We start from the raw sequence: 22,359 nt of genomic DNA on the forward strand, positions 1-22,359 counted from the left end.
AACAGAAACGAAAAAAGAAACGTTTTTGTTTCATTTTTTCAGAGCAGGCAGTGGTCCGCAGGACCACTGCCTGCTCTGAAATTTTTTTTACAGTGACATTCACAATGGGGAAGGGGTCCGATGAGGATCCCTTCCCTTTTGCGAAAGTGTTAGCACCCATTTGAAATGGGTGCAAACTGCGATTGGTTTGCGCCCGCGTTCGCGGTCACAAAACAATCCTACATTGCACTGCGAGTTGCAATTAGGAAGGGAACACCCCTTACTAATTGCGAGTCGCAAACCCGTTTTGAGATTCGGTAACCAGGTAACTGAATCGCAAAACTGGGTTTGTGCATCGCAATGTGCTTTTTGCACGTCGCAAACAGCGAAAGTCGCTGTTTGCGACATGCAAAAAGCTACCTACATGTGGGTCTTGGTCCCTAATTAGGTCTGGTGTTAACAAAGACATTTTTTTTTTATTAAACTTCTATTTCTCTCTCTTTCGGCTGGCTTTACTGTGAGTGATCGCATTCTGCTCTTCCACAAGGAGCATATTGCCACACAAAGTAGTTTTGTTCAGTGTCAGGAACTACAGTGGCAATCAGTGACGTAACGAAACTGGAGGGTGCCCCTTTGCAAAGAACATGAGGAGCCCCCTCTCCAGACTCACTCAGGGCAGGTGCTGTGCTGAAGGGGCCCTCTGGAGGGCGGCTGCGGGGCCTTTGTTATGCCGCTGGTGGCAACGTGTGCTTTAAGAGTTCAAAAACTTTTTGGGGGGGTTTTGCCAATGTTTGTTACAATGTTGAGGGCCTGGTAGCTCCCACAACAATAAAGTGTTACAAAAGCCATGTCAAAACAAGACACGCATTGATGAAACTAAAAGACTTATAAAAATATGTCAGATCAGTTGGCTTTGTCAGTGTTTGTTTATTTTCATGCTTCCCATAATCGTGTTGAAAATGGTTTCACTGATTTTCCATTAGAAATATTTTTGGGAAATACTAGCATGCATCAACAAATTTTACTAAATGACACTTCATTTGCATATAATCAGAGAGCATTCTGGGAGCATTATACTTAGCCTCTTAGCCTAAACTTTTCAAACATGTGTGTACACGTTTTTTTTTTTTTTTTACTGGAACCAACGTCAGTAGTGAAGTGTGACCTTAAAACATTTATTTACAGCACTCACCCTAATAATGAAGGCTTTCAAATAATGAACCATAAATACAAGTTCGAACAGCATTATGTTTTGGAAACACATTACCTCAACTGCAGAGACTTCCACGCTCTGTAAACAGGCAGCCAAAGGGTTTGTGCTGCAGGGGGTTGGGCCCACTTGTCCCAAGGACAAAGTAAACATAAAAACTTGTTGCCCTAGACCCCAAACAAGATGTCACACAGCTATATGGAGGATAATACATTTTGTCCCCAGCATATGTTCACGCAATCTCTAGGGGATTGCACAGCACAATTAGCAGAGCTAAAGGCTCTGGTGAAGGCACTGGAACATGTGGATACTGCACAGCTAACACTGATTGTGATTTGTACTACTGATCCTAGCCCTTCAATGAATACCTGCATTACTGGCACCAGAATGGGTTCAGAGATTCTAAAGGCAACACCATTAAACACAGACGTCTGTGGGGGAAAGTAGCGGATCTGAAGGAAACGCTACCAAACGTCCATGTTGTACATACACTTGGACAACAGAGAGGTCGAATACATGTTGCTGGAAATACAATGCCTGATGAAGCCGGGAAATGAGCTGTAGCTACGGCTACTGTTGCTGCAGTAACCCCGCCCAGGAGCAAAACCGGACAATGACATGTGGGCTGCCGTGAAAGTTACTGCTGAAGGCACGCCTTATCCAAAAGCATTCCTTGCTAAATATTCCTACCAAATGGGAGGCTTCCTAGATGCCAAAGTAGTAATACCAGGCGTAGGGGTTAGAGTAATTCCCAATAAAGACATTAGATCAGAGGTGATTAAAGCAGCGCATGAGGGGGTAGCATCTGTAGGAGGCTGGACTGGCTTGTAGTGAGTACCAAGGGGTACTTGCACCTTGCACCAGGCCCAGTTATCCCTTATTAGTGTATAGGGTGTCTAGCAGCTTAGGCTGATAGATAATGGTAGCTTAGCAGAGCAGCTTAGGCTGAACTAGGAGACGTGTGAAGCTACTACAGTACCACTTAGTGTCATATGCACAATATCATAAGAAAACACAATACACAGTTATACTAAAAATAAAGGTACTTTATTTTTATGACAATATGCCAAAGTATCTTAGAGTGTACCCTCAGTGAGAGGATAGGAAATATACACAAGATATATATACACAATAGCAAAAATATGCAGTATAGTCTTAGAAAACAGTGCAAACAATGTAGTTACAATAGGATGCAATGGGGAAACAAAGGGATAGGGGCAACACAAACCATATACTCCAAAAGTGGAATGCGAACCACAAATGGACCCCAAACCTATGTGACCTTGTAGAGGGTCGCTGGGACTATTAGACAATAGTGAGAATTAGCAAAATAACCCTCCCCAAGACCCTGAAAAGTGAGTGCAAAGTGCACTAAAGTTCCCCTAAGGACAAATGAGTCGTGATAGAGGAATAATGCAGGAAAGACACAAACCAGCAATGCAACAACTGTAGATTTCCAATCTAGGGTACCTGTGGAACAAGGGGACCAAGTCCAAAAGTCACAAGCAAGTCGGAGATGGGCAGATGCCCAGGAAATGCCAGCTGCGGGTGCAAAGAAGCTTCGACTGGACAGAAGAAGCTGAGGTTTCTGCAGGAACGAAAAGGGCTAGAGACTTCCCCTTTGGTGGACGGATCCCGCTCGCCTTGGAGAGTCGTGCAGAAGTATTTTCCCGCCGGAGGGATGCCAACAAGCCTTGCTACATGCAAATCGTGCCTTTAGCGTTTTTGGACGGTGCTGGGGCCCAGGAGGGATGAGGAGGTCGCAAATTGGACCTGCAGAGAGAGGGAACGTCGAGCAAGACAAAGAGCCCTCACTGAAGCAGGTAGCACCTGGAGAAGTGCCAGAAACAGGCACTACGAGGATGCGTGAAACGGTGCTCGCCGAAGTTGCACAAAGGAGTCCCACGTCGCCGGAGACCAACTTAGAAAGTCGTGCAATGCAGGTTAGAGTGCCGTGGACCCAGGCTTGGCTGTGCACGAAGGATTTCCGCCGGAAGTGCACAGGGGCCGGAGTAGCTTGCAAAGTTGCAGTTCCCAGCAATGCAGCCCAGCGAGGTGAGGCAAGGACTTACCTCCACCAAACTTGGGCTGAAGAGTCACTGGACTGTGGGGGTCACTTGGACGGTGTCGCTGGATTCGAGGGACCTCGCTCGTCGTGCTGAGAGGAGACCCAAGGGACCGGTAATGCAGCTTTTTGGTGCCTGCGGTTGCAGGGGGAAGATTCCGTCGACCCACGGGAGATTTCTTCGGAGCTTCTGGTGCAGAGAGGAGGCAGACTACCCCCACAGCATGCACAAGCAGGAAAACAGTCGAGAAGGCGGCAGGATCAGCGTTACAGAGTTGCAGTAGTCGTCTTTGCTACTATGTTGCAGGTTTGCAGGCTTCCAGCGCGGTCAGTGGTCGATTCCTTATCAGAAGGTGAAGAGAGAGATGCAGAGGAACTCGGCTGAGCTCATGCATTCGTTATCTAAAGTTTCCCCAGAGACAGAGACCCTAAATAGCCAGAAAAGAGGGTTTGGCTACCTAGGAGAGAGGAAAGGCTACTAACACCTGAAGGAGCCTATCACAAGGAGTCTCTGACGTCACCTGGTGGCACTGGCCACTCAGAGCAGTCCAGTGTGCCAGCAGCACCTCTGTTTCCAAGATGGCAGAGGTCTGGAGCACACTGGAGGAGCTCTGGACACCTCCCAGGGGAGGTGCAGGTCAGGGGAGTGGTCACTCCCCTTTCCTTTGTCCAGTTTCGCGCCAGAGCAGGGGCTAAGGGGTCCCTGAACCGGTGTAGACTGGCTTATGCAGAATTGGGCACATCTGTGCCCAACAAAGCATTTCCAGAGGCTGGGGGAGGCTACTCCTCCCCTGCCTTCAGACCATTTTCCAAAGGGAGAGGGTGTCACACCCTCTCTCAGAGGAAGTTCTTTGTTCTGCCATCCTGGGCCAGGCCTGGCTGGACCCCAGGAGGGCAGCTGCCTGTCTGAGGGGTTGGCAGCAGCAGCAGCTGCAGTGAAACCCCAGGAAGGGCAGTCTGGCAGTGCCAGGGTCTGTGCTACAGACCACTGGGATCATGGGATTGTGCCAACTATGCCAGGATGGCATAGAGGGGGCAATTCCATGATCATAGACATGTTACATGGCCATATTCGGAGTTACCATGGTGAAGCTACATATAGGTAGTGACCTATATGTAGTGCACGCGTGTAATGGTGTCCCCGCACTCACAAAGTTCAGTGAATTGGCTCTGAACAATGTGGGGGCACCTTGGCTAGTGCCAGGGTGCCCTCACACTAAGTAACTTTGCACCTAACCTTTACCAGGTAAAGGTTAGACATATAGGTGACTTATAAGTTACTTAAGTGCAGTGTAAAATGGCTGTGAAATAACGTGAACGTTATTTCACTCAGGCTGCAGTGGCAGGCCTGTGTAAGAATTGTCAGAGCTCCCTATGGGTGGCAAAAGAAATGCTGCAGCCCATAGGGATCTCCTGGAACCCCAATACCCTGGGTACCTCAGTACCATATACTAGGGAATTATAAGGGTGTTCCAGTAAGCCAATGTAAATTGTAAAAATGGTCACTAGCCTGTCAGTGACAATTTGAAAGTAATGAGAGAGCATAACCACTGAGGTTCTGGTTAGCAGAGCCTCAGTGAGACAGTTAGGCACCACACAGGGAACATATACATGCACACCTATGAGCACTGGGGCCCTGTGTGACAGGGTCCCAGTGACACATACATATAGGCCACAAACCTATGAGCACTGGGGTCCTGACTAGCAGGATCCCAGTGACACATAACAACCATACTGAAAACATGGTGTTTTCACTATGAGCACTGAGGCCTGGCTATCAGGATCCCAGTGAGACAGTGAAAACAGTGACAAACACCCTGACATACACTCACAAACAGGCCAAAAGTGGGGGTAACAAGGCTAGAAAGAGGCTACCTTCTCACACAACCCCCCCCCAAACGAAGGACAATAAGGCTAACCTTGGCCAGTTGAGACTTTATTGTCTAAGTGGTGATAAGTAGAGAGTAGCTCTGCAATAGACTGGTTACTCCCTTTATCATCCACTATATGGTTACTTCCCTGTGGGGATGTAAACCACCCTGTTTGAAGTTTTTTAGCTAAGCAACAATGTGAAGATGTATTTTCAGAGTTTCTATCAGTAAGTTTTAGTTTAGAGCAGTGGGAATTGTCCACTGAACCTATTTGTAGTGATGGAAATGCCAGACAGGGATGCTGTCTCAGAAAAGCCATAGCTGGGCAAAAACTTTGTCCATTTGGCTGGAAGAGAGAACAGGGATGCTATTTCTCTTGAGTTGGAGCAGGGCAGGGATGCTGTCCTATGAGCTCCACACTAGGGCAGGGATGCTGTCCTAAGTGTTGTGAGGCAGTACAGGGTTTCTGCACTAAAGTTTCTCTGGGAGGGTTGGAGGGATGCTCCATGTTAACTAAAATGGTGCTCTTTTTGTCACCAATGTTAGTTATCCCACAGAGAGGTACTTCTACCTCAGGGAGTCCAGCTATGCCAGCTGATGATTCCCTTGGAACAGGTGCCACCCCAGGAGAGGTTTCTCCCACCACATGAATGGTATCCTGAATGGTAGAGTGGTTAGGGGATACTGTGATACCCTTTTTACCTGTTGATGGAGAGGGATCCTGAGTTTTCAGGCCTTCTCTCCTTTGCTTTTTCATTTCAGTAGAAATGAGAGGGAACAATTCCTCAGGGATGCCCAGCATGGCTGCATGGGCATAAAACTCTACATCAGCCCAACCTGAGGCCTCTAGGTCATTACCTAAGAGACAGTCTACAGGTAAGCTAGGTGATACCACCACCTGCTTAGAGCCAGTAACTCCACCCCAACTAAATTGAATTATAGCTAAGGGAAGAAACTTAGTGGAGTTATGGACATCAATAATCTTATACTGTTGTCCAATGATGTGTTGTTCAGGAGGCACTAGGTTTTCAGTCACCAAAGTGAAACTGGCACCTGTGTCCCTGTAGGCCAAGGCCTCAACACCATTTATTGAAACTGTCTGCCTGTACTTATCCATTGTAAGGGGGCAAGCAGCCAGTGTGGCAAGGCCAATGCCACTAGGTGTGACAGAAACTGTCTTGGGACTGATTACATCAGTTTCCACTATGGACCCATAAGTGAACCCAACTACACCCTTTGCTTGACTGTTGCCAGCAGTCCCACCACTAGTACCACTACTGCTAGGGGCACTAGAGCTTGATGTATTAGTGGTGGTAGGCTCAGGGGGTTTACCTGGACAGGACTTATCCCCTGGCCTATGGCCTCTGTTTTTACACACAAAGCACCAGGGCTTTTTAATGTGTGCAGGTTGGGAAGAAGAGGAAGAATTTGTTTTATCCCCACCCTCTGAAGAGTGTTTAAGATTTGAAGTGGGATCTTTGGTTTTACCCTTATCCCCATGCTTATCTTGAGATTTTTCACCATCTTTCTTCTTATTGCCATCTTTGTCACCCCCTGTATGAACTTTTCTGTTCACCCTTGTTCTGACCCATTTGTCTGCCTTCTTTCCCAATTCTTGGGGAGAGGTCAGATCAGAGTCTACCAGGTACTGGTGCAACAAATCAGACACACAATTATTAAGTATATGCTCTCTCAGGATTGTGTTATACAGGCTTTCATAATCAGTAACTTTACTGCCATGTAACCACCCCTCCAAGGCCTTCACTGAATGGTCAATGAAATCAACCCAGTCTTGTGAAGACTCCTTTTTGGTCTCTCTGAACTTTATCCTGTATTGTTCAGTGGTTAAGCCATAACCATCCAGGAGCGCATTCTTAAGAACTGTAAAATTATTGGCATCATTTTCTTTCACAGTAAGGAGTCTATCCCTACCCTTTCCACTAAATGATAGCCATAGGATAGCAGCCCACTACTTTTGAGGGACATCCTGTACAGCACAGGCCCTCTCAAGTGCAGCAAACCACTTGTTAATGTCATCCCCCTCCTTATAAGGGGGAACTATCTTGTGCAGATTCCTGGAATCATGCTCTTTTGCAGGATGACTATGGGGAATACTGCTGCTGCCACCATGGGTTTCTAAACCCAACTTCTGTCTTTCCCTCTCTACTTCTAAAGACTGTCTATCCAAATCCAGCTGTTGCTTCTTGAGCTTCAGTCTGGTTTGTTCCACTCTCAATCTATTGAGCTCCCTTTCTAACAATCTGTCATCAGGGTGGGTGGGAGGGACATTTCTAGATACAGAGGTATGATGGGAATGAACAGAAGGAGACCTGTCCCTTACAGAGGGCACCCTAACAGCTTGGCTACCAGTATAATGTGAGAGCACACCATTAGTATGGTGTGATTCAACCTCTGTACCAACTATGCTAGACTGTCTAGTAATGGGCAGGCTGAGAAGTTTCTTTCCTGAACCTTTTCCTGGGGGAGTCCCTGGATCAGATTGAGAACCATTAGCTACTTTTTCTACAGATTGGGCACTTATGGCCTTATCCTGTACTCTAAGCATATTAATTAACAGTTCTAAAGAAGGATTCTTCCCTACACTCAAACCTCTCTCTATGCAGAGACTCCTTGCTCCTTTCCAGCTAAGGTGATCATATGCAAGTTTGGACAGTTCAACATTATTTCCTGTGCCAGACATTTTTAGAGAGAGTTAAAGTGATAGTAAAAGATAAAAAGTTTGTCAGAGCTTTTAGAAAGACAGAGAAAAAAACTTTTTAAACTTTTTAGAACTTTTTTGAAAGTTTAGAAGTACTTTTCAGCACTTAGAAAAGAGTGAAAAGAGGAAATGCAAAACTTTTTGGCTATGTGTATATACACTGACCTTGTTTTGTATATTTTTCTCTTATGAAAAGTACAATGACAAGAGTGGTAAGTAGTCTCAAAGCACTTATCCCACCACTGCACAACCAATGTAGGAAGCTGGACTGGCTTGTAGTGAGTACCAAGGGGTACTTGCACCTTGCACCAGGCCCAGTTATCCCTTATTAGTGTATAGGGTGTCTAGCAGCTTAGGCTGATAGATAATGGTAGCTTAGCAGAGCAGCTTAGGCTGAACTAGGAGACGTGTGAAGCTACTACAGTACCACTTAGTGTCATATGCACAATATCATAAGAAAACACAATACACAGTTATACTAAAAATAAAGGTACTTTATTTTTATGACAATATGCCAAAGTATCTTAGAGTGTACCCTCAGTGAGAGGATAGGAAATATACACAAGATATATATACACAATAGCAAAAATATGCAGTATAGTCTTAGAAAACAGTGCAAACAATGTAGTTACAATAGGATGCAATGGGGAAACATAGGGATAGGGGCAACACAAACCATATACTCCAAAAGTGGAATGCGAACCACGAATGGACCCCAAACCTATGTGACCTTGTAGAGGGTCGCTGGGACTATTAGACAATAGTGAGAATTAGCAAAATAACCCTCCCCAAGACCCTGAAAAGTGAGTGCAAAGTGCACTAAAGTTCCCCTAAGGACAAATGAGTCGTGATAGAGGAATAATGCAGGAAAGACACAAACCAGCAATGCAACAACTGTAGATTTCCAATCTAGGGTACCTGTGGAACAAGGGGACCAAGTCCAAAAGTCACAAGCAAGTCGGAGATGGGCAGATGCCCAGGAAATGCCAGCTGCGGGTGCAAAGAAGCTTCGACTGGACAGAAGAAGCTGAGGTTTCTGCAGGAACGAAAAGGGCTAGAGACTTCCCCTTTGGTGGACGGATCCCGCTCGCCTTGGAGAGTCGTGCAGAAGTATTTTCCCGCCGGAGGGACGCCAACAAGCCTTGCTACATGCAAATCGTGCCTTTAGCGTTTTTGGACGGTGCTGGGGCCCAGGAGGGATCAGGAGGTCGCAAATTGGACCTGCAGAGAGAGGGAACGTCGAGCAAGACAAAGAGCCCTCACTGAAGCAGGTAGCACCTGGAGAAGTGCCAGAAACAGGCACTACGAGGATGCGTGAAACGGTGCTCGCTGAAGTTGCACAAAGGAGTCCCACGTCGCCGGAGACCAACTTAGAAAGTCGTGCAATGCAGGTTAGAGTGCCGTGGACCCAGGCTTGGCTGTGCACGAAGGATTTCCGCCGGAAGTGCACAGGGGCCGGAGTAGCTTGCAAAGTCGCAGTTCCCAGCAATGCAGCCCAGCGAGGTGAGGCAAGGACTTACCTCCACCAAACTTGGGCTGAAGAGTCACTGGACTGTGGGGGTCACTTGGACGGTGTCGCTGGATTCGAGGGACCTCGCTCGTCGTGCTGAGAGGAGACCCAAGGGACCGGTAATGCAGCTTTTTGGTGCCTGCGGTTGCAGGGGGAAGATTCCGTCGACCCACGGGAGATTTCTTCGGAGCTTCTGGTGCAGAGAGGAGGCAGACTACCCCCACAGCATGCACAAGCAGGAAAACAGTCGAGAAGGCGGCAGGATCAGCGTTACAGAGTTGCAGTAGTCGTCTTTGCTACTATGTTGCAGGTTTGCAGGCTTCCAGCGCGGTCAGTGGTCGATTCCTTATCAGAAGGTGAAGAGAGAGATGCAGAGGAACTCGGCTGAGCTCATGCATTCGTTATCTAAAGTTTCCCCAGAGACAGAGACCCTAAATAGCCAGAAAAGAGGGTTTGGCTACCTAGGAGAGAGGAAAGGCTACTAACACCTGAAGGAGCCTATCACAAGGAGTCTCTGACGTCACCTGGTGGCACTGGCCACTCAGAGCAGTCCAGTGTGCCAGCAGCACCTCTGTTTCCAAGATGGCAGAGGTCTGGAGCACACTGGAGGAGCTCTGGACACCTCCCAGGGGAGGTGCAGGTCAGGGGAGTGGTCACTCCCCTTTCCTTTGTCCAGTTTCGCGCCAGAGCAGGGGCTAAGGGGTCCCTGAACCGGTGTAGACTGGCTTATGCAGAATTGGGCACATCTGTGCCCAACAAAGCATTTCCAGAGGCTGGGGGAGGCTACTCCTCCCCTGCCTTCAGACCATTTTCCAAAGGGAGAGGGTGTCACACCCTCTCTCAGAGGAAGTTCTTTGTTCTGCCATCCTGGGCCAGGCCTGGCTGGACCCCAGGAGGGCAGCTGCCTGTCTGAGGGGTTGGCAGCAGCAGCAGCTGCAGTGAAACCCCAGGAAGGGCAGTCTGGCAGTGCCAGGGTCTGTGCTACAGACCACTGGGATCATGGGATTGTGCCAACTATGCCAGGATGGCATAGAGGGGGCAATTCCATGATCATAGACATGTTACATGGCCATATTCGGAGTTACCATGGTGAAGCTACATATAGGTAGTGACCTATATGTAGTGCACGCGTGTAATGGTGTCCCCGCACTCACAAAGTTCAGTGAATTGGCTCTGAACAATGTGGGGGCACCTTGGCTAGTGCCAGGGTGCCCTCACACTAAGTAACTTTGCACCTAACCTTTACCAGGTAAAGGTTAGACATATAGGTGACTTATAAGTTACTTAAGTGCAGTGTAAAATGGCTGTGAAATAACGTGGACGTTATTTCACTCAGGCTGCAGTGGCAGGCCTGTGTAAGAATTGTCAGAGCTCCCTATGGGTGGCAAAAGAAATGCTGCAGCCCATAGGGATCTCCTGGAACCCCAATACCCTGGGTACCTCAGTACCATATACTAGGGAATTATAAGGGTGTTCCAGTAAGCCAATGTAAATTGGTAAAAATGGTCACTAGCCTGTCAGTGACAATTTGAAAGTAATGAGAGAGCATAACCACTGAGGTTCTGGTTAGCAGAGCCTCAGTGAGACAGTTAGGCACCACACAGGGAACATATACATGCACACCTATGAGCACTGGGGCCCTGTGTGACAGGGTCCCAGTGACACATACATATAGGCCACAAACCTATGAGCACTGGGGTCCTGACTAGCAGGATCCCAGTGACACATAACAACCATACTGAAAACATGGTGTTTTCACTATGAGCACTGAGGCCTGGCTATCAGGATCCCAGTGAGACAGTGAAAACAGTGACAAACACCCTGACATACACTCACAAACAGGCCAAAAGTGGGGGTAACAAGGCTAGAAAGAGGCTACCTTCTCACAGCATCTGCCCGTGCTGGTGAGGCGGCAACAATATCATTGTTACAAGCACGTTATTGATGGCCAGGTCTATACAAACAGGCCAAGCAGTATGTCCTTTGTTGTGACATCTGCCAACAAATTAAGGATTTCACCGCCAAACGCCCACCGCAGACACCCCTCCTAATTTCCAACAAACCAGTACAATGTGTGTACTTGGACCATTGTGGTCCCCTAACAACGGATAGTACATACAAATACATTTTAGTCGCTGTCGACTTCTGCTCCAGATTTTTATGGGTGTGGCCACAACGTTCAGCTGATGCTCGGACTGTTATTAAAGATTTGCGAGTCTTTATCAGTACATATGCAGTGGCGGCTTTCCACTCAGTCCAGGGCCCTGCTTTTGCTAAAAGGCATTTAGGGATGCCATGGCTTCGTTAGGGTTCCAACTCCCTTACTCGTCTCCATTTCATCCCGAGGGAAATAGTGTCATGGAGCGACAAAACCGTAATTTGAAGCAGTCCTTAACAGCCAGAGTCTTAGGTACAGGACGTAGTTGGCTTAATCACCTGTATGGAGTTCAGGGAGCACTTAACAATCTGCCTATAACGTCCCTGGGGAGGTCATACTTCATACAAGGGCCTTTTCGGAACTCAAATGTATGTTCTAGATCTTGATGTCCCTAGCGTGGAGGTGGCAGAAACACCTTTAGACATAAATGAACGTGTCACTGTCTTGCAGGAATTACAACAGTTCCGTGGTGACAACACTTCTGCCAATGCTGCCTCCACAGGAATTAAGGATGTACCAATAACAACTACTGGCTGGATTCCTAAAGTTGGGGATCTAGTACGTAAAAAGGTTGCTGTGAAAAAGGAGTTTAGTCCTTCTTATCGTGCACCGGTCCCAGTTTTGGGAATACATGGTACCAGAAATGTCATTCTACCACCGTTGGTTGGTGCTAAAGAAAACTGCTTTGTATCTATCGACAATGTCAAGTCACACCATGTGGCCAATCCTGCACAGCAGACCAGGAGGAACAGCCAGTAGTTCCCTAATCCCTCTCACTACTGGTCAAGACGTCCCTCTACAAGTTGTGAGCAGCAATGCTAACCCCTCTTGAGCTTGGGGAGGGTGGAAAATGATCTTGCATTAGTTCCACTAACATCTGTTTCAACAAACAATACAGAAATAACTGATCAATTTGACACAACATCGACACAGACGGATGGCGTCATTCATTCTGAACCACTGCGGGAGTCCCCTACCAGCTCTCCTTCTACAAATACGGCTCCAGCCTTTGCACGAACTGCTTCTGGATACTTCACTAACGTCAACAACACCTTTTCGGACTCATTTGCCTCTTCTACATCTGAACTGTCAAAATCACGTAAGCTGATAAACTAGCTTAAGACAAAGTACCTTATTTTCCCATGGATCCATGGTTTATTTGACTGTACTAGCTTTCCTACTTTGGATTGGTTTTGTCATAACATTCTTTTTTATTAATACATGGTCATTTTCTTCCTGAAAGATCAACAGTTGAACTGGTGGATGAGGTCCTAAAACCCCATTTCTCTTCTCACAAGGTCCGTAGAGACTTTTGTGAACATTTCCGCCATACCGATTCCTGATGCGATTGTTTAGAATAAAGTAACATTTGATATATACGGCCCGACAGAGGTCATTCAAATACCATAGGTGTTTAAACTTTCAATGAACGATGTAATAATACCCGGAAATGTTTCAGATGACTTGGATATGAAAACGGTTGACTCCATGATGACTGAATTGCAGTATTATACTGTGTTTGAAAGTGAAGATGTTTATCAATCTAAAGAGAATTATGGTGACATGTTTTGCTATAATTATTATGGGCACCATTTCATTCATAGAGCAAGTATCCCAAAGACTGTTTTTAATTACACAAAATGGGAACACTGTACGACTACACCACAGGGGAGTTCTAAAATATATTCTGAAAAGTTTGCATATATTTCTGGGCACAATGATAAAAAATGCTGAGTCGTATTATTTTAAATTGCCCTCAATGGAAAATGTACATATATTATTGACAGATACGAAATGTATTTATTCAGATTCCTTTGTTTCCTGATTAGCTGTAGAAGGCTATGAATATTGGTTGAAGTTGATTGACTTAAAAAGTGTGTGGGGAACTAGAAATTTGCAAATAAGGGGAAAGGAAGCTTCATTTAGACCATGCCTGATACCTGTTCAAATGATATTTTTAAATGAAACGGTACAACAAACAAGTTGTTTAGGCTTAGCAAAGATTAAGGAATTGAATGCGCGCAGTATTCCCGCCCCTGCAAAATTTCACAAATGGCAAAAATATGTAAATGTAACAGAGGATCAGCTCTATGAATTGGTCCAGAATGGCATGTTTAATGCTTCACTGTCACGTCCTGGTGGGTGGTTATTGTGGCCAATAGATACCAATGGGTGTCATAAACGTTTTATAAACTCAACAGGGGGTTTTAGAACTAATAGGTCAGACCCTTGCTATGTGTCATCTGAACATGCGGTTATAGTAACAACATACAGTGTAGGGAAACTATGTCAGCAATGGTTGAAAAGTTCCTCACTAGATGCTGTTAGAGAACACCTCAGTCTCCTGTCTAATAACAGACTTACATGCCTTCCTGTTAGGCCCCAGAAAACAACGGAGAAAGCAGTTCCTATATGCAGTTCATGATGAAATTTGGAAGCTTTCCCAACAAGAAGCTGCTGCCCGGTTAAGGCAAATAAGCCAGGAAAATTTACAGAAGGCATTAGCTGTTGTAGATAATGGGATTAATACCCTGTCCGACCGGATATACACCCTGAATACCATCGTCTCTTCTGCAATAGACATAATACAAAGTGATATGTCCTCGTTACACCATGGACAAAGTCAACTAAGGTCCATTATGTAGTTGGGTTGGACACTTCAAACGTTGAAGGTAGGTCGCGATCCGTGGCAACACGTTAGTGCAAGGGACATATTTCCTACATTTAACTTAACACAACAACACCAACTAATGGCTAAGAAAGAAGCGACTTATGTTATGTTAAACATCGAAAAGTTAGAAAAGTTGCCTTTTACTGTGGCTGAAATACCATCTGCTGAGTAGTTAATACACGGGGTCATTAGTCTGCCTATTTCAACACTTCAATTCACGTCCTGTTTAAAACACATTGTGGTAGGCAGATATGACAGGCTGGGAGATAGTTACATCCATGACATGTGGGAGCTGCCCTTCTCATACAAATGTCTCAGTGGCATGAACGAGGTCTTTCTTAGCGGTAGTGAATGTGAGACTTCTGTCAGCCATTCGATGGTCTGTAAACAGCTGTCCTTGCATGGGCGTGTAACGCTTCAACAGCGAACTTGGCTTGTTATCTGAAGGGAGTTCCAGTCCCCTTAGTTAGACCTGCGTTCCAGGTGCTCTCAAATGGCAGCTATGTTCTCCTCAATAGTGAAAACTATTGTGGGATGCGAGCTGGAATAGTTTACGTTGTTTCGGGCTCTAAGGTTGTTACATGCTGCGGGGACGTACTTTTTCCTCTCACAAGACAAAAGGAAGTAGCTGAGATTTGGCCCCATATTGCTACTTCTAATGTGAATTTTGACAAGTTCAGCAGACTCAAGGCTTTATTGTTCCAAAAACATGTGTCGCTCACATCTGCATGTGAGACCTATGCACTCCAGGTGGCAAGGTCATCAGCAGAGATACAGTCCCTATTAAGTAGCAACTTTCCAAGACACTTAGGTGAGCTCGTGGGGCAAATATTCAATGCATCCAGTACTACTGGAATCACAATTTTTTTAAGGCTGTTGGTTCTGGTTCTGTTCATACCTTCTCCTCTATATTCGGTTTAATACCATCGGCCATTCACTCAATAGTCTCCAGTATTTTAGGGGGATTTCCAACAACTTCGGCTATAACAGGTGGCATTTTGCTATTGCGCAATGACTGTTCTGCCGCAATAAGGAGGAATGAAAGAGCTCCCACCAGCTCAGCTGTGCCGTGAACGCATGATGCAGTACTTCGGAGCAACACTCCTGGAGCAATTGGAGTGTGACTGGTCTCTGTCATTCAGACCGGTTTTGCATTGTGTGCAGCCCGTGTTTCGGTACCTCTGGTGCTCAATCGAACATGCACTGAAGGTTTGTCTTTCTACGCAGTGCTTGCTTTCACTGGACGCTGATCAGTTGATGTTCTTGCTGAGGGCTCATTACCAGACATGCGTGTTGAGGGTGCATTTGCTACGGGAAGCTGCTTATGAGTTGCCCTTCATGGAGGATGCGGCTCTGAACTCATTATTGGGCACACCATGAAATGCTACTGCCTTGGCTGAAGCTCAGGCTATGGAACACGAATGCTCCTTGGTTCTTCTTGGCGATGAGTTTTCTACTTTACCACCTGCAGAAGTGGAAGATTTCCTGCCCTCAATTATCCTGGATTTGATTGGCATCTTCCAAAAGGACTCTGACTCTTGAAATTCTGCATTTTTTACGCCACAAGTTAACATTTTAAATGTTACTTTTATGTATGCTCAAGTGTCTTGTTGACTTGTCATTACTGATATTTTTTATATATATCTTAGGTTTAATTTTAGTAGCTTTTATACATAATTAAGCTTTTCAACCACCTTTAAACCGGCATGGGAAGGGTGTCGTGTAGCCATTTTAGTTATAGCTCCATGCACGTTATTTTAGCACACTAGGCCTGCCGCTGTGCACTTTAACCTAGATATATTTTATTCAGCTTTGTTTATTATTTTAGCAATAGCCACATTTGTGGTCTTGTTTATTTCTCTATATCTAGCTATTCTTTGCCTAATTCAGCACTACATTCTTAAACAAGACATTCTTGTTCACTCTGTGCTGCTCTCAAGGCTGCAGTAAGATAGGTTGCCGGTAAAACATGGTAACGATTTGTCTCTGTTATTCATAGAAACATACACATACTTATGTAGGGACATTTTCTCAGAACATCAGATGTTTTATTATAAAAACACTTCCCTGTCCCATACACGTTAGAGGGAGATTCCAGACAGATGACCAAGACTGTATGCTGATTGCTGAACGCTTCGCTACAGCTGCTTAAGCAGACTTCAGGTCTTTGCTTAGATATGGAGGGTGATGTCTTCCCAAGGGAACCTAATGGGCAGAACTAGAGCGTAACATGCTGTACTCTAATATGGCCTAGGTAGGAATTAGTCTATTGACTCTAGTGACAATATGGTAGCGTCATTTCTATGCTTTACTCTCCCTGTCACAATACTAATACTGTCAAGCTTTATCGTCCTGGTTATTGCAGTACATGCTTTATTGTCTAAGATGCAGTTGCTTCATTAAAACCTTATTGAAACATATATGGCCTGTGCTTGTCCTTTTATATGTGAGACGAATGTAAATGAGAGAAACGGATGAGATCTGAGTGACCACGATTTCCCTGAGGAGTCAATTGTGTCATGCGCTCGGCTGCCCAATCATCCCTGCTCTCGCATAGAGATGAGGCACTGCTAGTTAGCTGGAGCAAAAAGCGGATGGGGAGTCAGGTGTCACCTGCAGTGGGTAAGACTCAGTCTCCCACAAAGCAGGCGATTCTGCCGCTCAAATCCAGTAGTCTCATTAGAATAATGAGAGCCTACACAACAGCAGCACCAACCAGTTTCCTCCATTGTTGAGCTCCTTCAGAACCCACTGCATCGCCCAGGGCTCAAACTGCAGGTTGTGGCCCCCTTCCCATTACTACTTACAGTAGAGGAGCAAAGTGCCAACCGGAAAAAGTAGTTTGTGTCTATTTTTGCACCAGAAATAGGATTCTGGGGAGGGGGGGTGTACTTACCTACTCAGTGTGAACTTTTGATAGAGGAGCAGGACTTTCTCCCAGAACCAGGGGCACCCATCTTCGAACCACTCCTGTGGGCAGAGGAGAGGGGAGATGCATGCTGCAGCCGTCAGGTAGCTGGAAGAGCCACACTCCCCGAGGTAGGAGAAGAGGAGGCCCGCGCCTGTGCTCTCTGCCACCGCAAAGAGCCTGGAGGCATGGTGCCGGTGGCATATGTACTGAACCGCTTCTCGAAGGTCACAGGGGTCACCGTACGGCTGGAGCTTGGCCGTGCTGAGAGGGCAGTCGTTGTGGCAGCGCCGATTAAAGATGACAGGGTGGTAACCGTGGGTGAGAGCCAGCTGGCACAGCTGGAAAAGAAAGGTCACAGGTTATCAATGGAGATTCCAAATTCATAGGCCCAGAGAGTGACTTTAGAGGCGGTAATAGTGAACCCGGAGCCCAAGGGGAAGGATGCAGATTGGATCCTGAGATCAGATAGAGGGAGTATGAATCCTGTACTTAGGGGGCATGTGAGCAGATGCTGACCGCAGGCCAGGGTCTGGGAATCCAGCACTCAGTGGGAGCGACCCCTAAGCTGATTAGGAAGGAGTGCAAGCAATGTACCAGTTAGACCTGGCCCTTGTAGAGACGGAATGTGCACCCCTCCGTCAGTGGGAAGGAAGGCGGATCCTTCAGTCAGTGGTGTGTAGAGTGAATACTACCATAGGGATGGAGATTGAATCTGGCACTCCATTGCAGAGCGAGTGATTCCTTCCCCCACACTGCAGGACAGCGACCCATGCACTCAGGGGGAGGGATAGCAATCCAGCACGCAGGGGCACAGAGCATGCAAAAGGCCAATATACAACACCTTCCAGAATACATATGGAGAGGGATGGGATGGGCCTTGCCCTAGATATCATTACCATTATCTAAATTCACACAAACCAGGACCCCGAAGCATTGGTGGGTGGAGCCTCTCATGCTGGGATGGTAGGGGTTAAGTTACATAATCTTCATGGGTCCAGCCAATCAAAACCATTAGGCCAGGTCCTTAAAAAAAACCCACATCAAATGGTACATTTCACCTATCTTTTCATAAAAACGTCACCCCAGTGGGCACTGACCAGCAACTCAGCTCATTCTGACCAACTGAGCCACCAACTACAACCCACCCACTTATTGTGGAAACAAGAACTAAAATATTACAACTGGCACTAAAAACAGAGAAATAAACGTGCATGGCAAATTCCGACTAGACAAGCTTATTTTACAAAGCATATAAATAATGCTCGTTCACATACTGCTGGAGAGAGTAGACAGAAAATAGATAAATTATTAAATTGGAAAGTAATGAACACATAACTCTGTCATGTCGACATCTAGTGTACCTGAGAGTTGTGTGTGTGTGTGAGTGTATTTTATTTGTTGTTTTAATGCCTTTCATGCAATATTTAGTGATAGTCGAGTGCTTTGATTGGTTTGGCTTTATTCCTCTTCTATGTACAGAGGTCTACCTAGGTGCCTGCAATTTAATATGGTTTCTGCGTAGGACCCTTGGACGCCATCTTGTGGTTGGTATGTGACTATTCGGACTGAGTGGCGGGGGTGTGAATGGCGCGTGTAACTGTGTCGCCTGTGACATGAGAATAAAATGCATGTGTGATTTTTCTGAGCTTTTACAAAGCAAGGACTCGGACCAGGAAAATAAAAATGTTGTCAAAAAAGTCGTTTTACAGGTGGATAGAAATATACATCCAGTAAGAAGCATAGGGAGGTAACTGTGAAGTTTAATGTTGTTCTCCAACAGCAGTCAACCCCGTAATTGGGAAATATGGAGGTTATGAAGAGGTTGAGGTTCTTATAATAAGGAGTTTGGGTAGGAGGTGGCCCTTCAGTAAGAGCTTGAAAAGAGACAACAATGGCGCCAGCCTTATCTGTCTGGGTAGGACATTCCAAAACTTTGGAGGCATTTCTAAGTTGTGGTGTGTTTGTTTTTCCATGTACCTGGGGACTCCTAGCCTGAGGTTTCCTTTGCTTCTTAAATTCAGTGAGCTGCCTGAGGTCCTACGTTTGAGGGTAGGCGTGAGGAAGAGTTAAAAGGATGATGTGTGTCAGGCATGCTGTCTAATAGGCAAGCAATTAAGTGAGCAGAATAGATGGGTAAACTGGATGAATTTGTGCGTGTTAGGGGTTAGGAGAGCAGGCACGTGTAGAACTGCTCTTAATGATGCTGTTAATTATTTGGAGCGGTTGATTAGAAGTCTGTCCCATTAGTCGATAGGCGAAAAAAACAGGGAATGAACTCCTGATTTAATGTAGTCATTGCTGACGAAAGTCTTAGTTGGTAAAATAGAGCTTTTGGCTGCATGTTGGACATGTGAATCCAGGTTGAGTTTTTTAACAAGAATAAATACCAAAGATCTGGCAGAATCATCTGTCTCTGGATTTAGGCCATTATTCAGGAGGGCATTGAGACATGTGCCCTTGGGCTTCAATTCATTGTTTGGTGGCTAGACACACACACTGGGGCCTGGCAATACGAATTACCTCCAATCATCCACTTGCTGTGACTTGGATAGTGAATATGTTGAGAGCTTAAAAGTAAATTCTTTATTTAAGAGTTATGATCATTTGGAGCTGGACAGGTGTTGGGAACCACATTACCCAACTGTACTAAACCAAAGATGTAATTTTAAGGGCTCTGCACTGTTAAACTCAGCTACTGCTGTGGATGTGGCAGAATTAGATGATAGATTTTAGAGTGATAATCCAGGTCACCGTACTTGGGGTCCCTTCGTTTGGTGTTACCTCTATTATAGATTGCATGTTTTTATCTTATTCAGTGACTCCACATTTGAATACTTTTATTTGTCATTCTGATTTAAGAGCGTTTAATCAACTTTAATCCACTCTTGTGTTTATTTGCATGTTAGACCAGACAGCTCCTCAGACCGAGGGTCATCACATAATGCTTCAAGGGTATGTTATACAGTCAGCTGCCAGAGTTGGACCAATCTAATTTTTTGTTTGGGGACTGTAATGATTTGATTTTAAGCAAATGTACCCTCTTAATGTGCTTTGAGCCACTAATGAATCTGTGTGTGAAGCTGTCTAAGGATGCAATTGCAACAAACAGAACATGTAAGATTGTGTTCCCATTTTTTGTTCAGCAACATAAAAGGATGATGAACGTAGTGCTGAAGCTTTTCAAACACTCACCCCCAGTCACAGATCTGGTTTAAATCCATTGTTCTTTAGCTCTTCATGCTACCCCAGTCTGGACCCTGCCATTCGGTCCATACTTTTTATGTTTTGCATTTTTGCCCTAAGTGGGAAGGGTATGCCCAGACATGGGTCCCGTGCTCCCTATGCCACTGGTTTCAAGTTAGCATGGTTGATGAAGGATGATACCCCAAAACTGGTCCAATGATGCTTGTTTTCAGGTCCAGGGAGGGCCTGAATTGGCAATTCAGGCTGGACTGTTCCCATGGCTGATTAGCACATGGGTGTGTCCAAACTGGAATAGTGTGGTGAGAAAAATAATGTTAGATTAAACCCAGACCTGTGCCTAGGGGTAAATGTTTGATAATGTTCAGCATTCTGTCTGTCATCTTTTTGTGTACCATTTATTGTTCACCAAAAAGAAGTTTAAAAAAGGTTTTTCCCTTTGTCATTCCAAGGAAGGAACCTGTCTGGCTTGGTTATGTGGTGACTACTTTGTTGTATACAGTTTACATAGCCAATGACTGGCCTTTTAATGTGTCCTTGTGGGTGGGGTCTTCAGTGCCCACTCACATTATCCCCACACTTTCCCATAATGTGACACTTCCTTTCACTCTAAAGCAGTGGTCTTCAAACGTTTTAATGCCGCGCCCCCCAGTTGAAAAATAAAAATCATTGGGCACCCCCTCTGAATTCTTCACAATTATTTTAGAAAGATGGCAATGTTTAAATATGTCTAAACCTATTTAAACATTGCAGTTAAGTACTGTTACCTTTTAAAAACTGCAATAACATGCTAATTCTTAAAACAAAGGCATGTTATCTGTATAATATTTCTTTTGGCCAGAGTTTGGCGCCCCCCCTGGGATCACTTAAGGCCCCCCAAGGGGGGCCCGCCCCCCAGTTTGAAGACCTCTGCTCTAAAGTGTGAGGTGAGAATGCTATAATCAGTGGCGCAGATCACTATTAGATGAACACTTGAGTGGGTATTGTAATCTCCAGCTTTCGAGACAGATCTGTGAAGCTGACCTCTTCCCCTGTAGTCACTTTGAACATCCAATAGTCCAAATAAGCATGGCTTACAGCTGGAATTTGCATTCCATTTCTACTCAAACAAAATCATTTGCAAGTGAAACCTCAGGTGAAAACCCACACACCGTCCTTCTCTCCTGGCTTGCTGGCTCTGAGTTGATAAGAACTTTTAAAAAAACAAAGGCCAGCAACATCTAGAGCAGCATTGAGGCAACCTGAAGAGCAGTGCTTAGTTTTTTTAATGAATAAGTGCTATGACCCAAAGTTTTGTTCAGAAGCCCGTGGCCAGAGCTATCGAAGTGTGGGGTGCCAAATACCATGGATGTGTCATAATTTCTCCCTCTGGCACTACCCATAGGCCTACTGACATCCAAGTCATCCCTTGGGTACCAAAGATCCTGGACAGTGATTGGATCTAAGATACATGGTGGTATATTTATGAAAGGTGGCGCTGCACACAGTGCAGTGTCACTTTTCTTGCACCCCTTAGCGCTCCCCTAACGCCACCATATGTGTGCCGTATTTAAAATATGGTGCACCCTGGTGGTAGTTAGGGGACTAGCATCAGAATTTTTTACGCTAGTCTGGCGCTCTGCAGGATTAGTGTCAAAAATTCTGAAACTAATCCTGCAAAGCACCCAGGGGCCCATTATAACAATGGAAGCCTCCTTTTAATGCCTGCTCTGAGCAGGTGTTAAAAGTGCCGAAAAAAATGGCGCAAGAAAATCTCTTAGATTCCCTTGCACCATTTTTTGCCCCTCCTAATGGGGGAATGCCACCTTTGCATACATTATGCCTGGCACAGGCGTAATGTAGCGCAAAGGGTTACAAAGTAAATATGGCATAGCATGTTTGGCCTTCTAACGCCACATTAGCATAAAAAAATAACGCTAATGTGGCGTTTGAATGGCTTCAGGAGCTCTTAAATATGCACCATGGTGTTAACCAGGTCCAGTGTTCAAACTCTAAGAACAGGGAAAAATCCAGAGGCACCAGAAAAAAATTACAGTGTCAAGCTACTTGTCAGGTGACTAACCT

The 22,359-nt window shown here is 45.6% G+C and overlaps 1 protein-coding gene across 1 annotated transcript in view; it reads right to left on the reverse strand.

Annotated features, from left to right (window-relative positions):
- LOC138285765 (protein ABHD15-like) overlaps positions 1-22,359 on the reverse strand; it is a 40,840-nt gene that overhangs the window by 13,586 nt on the left and 4,895 nt on the right. Inside the window, exon 2 of the mRNA XM_069226122.1 lies at positions 17,080-17,432. Coding sequence (XP_069082223.1) covers positions 17,080-17,432 — 353 coding nt within the window. The remainder of the gene's footprint in view (positions 1-17,079; positions 17,433-22,359) is intronic.

Source organism: Pleurodeles waltl, chromosome 3_1 (assembly GCF_031143425.1).
Source record: "Pleurodeles waltl isolate 20211129_DDA chromosome 3_1, aPleWal1.hap1.20221129, whole genome shotgun sequence".
Classification (NCBI taxonomy): Eukaryota; Metazoa; Chordata; class Amphibia; order Caudata; family Salamandridae; genus Pleurodeles; species Pleurodeles waltl.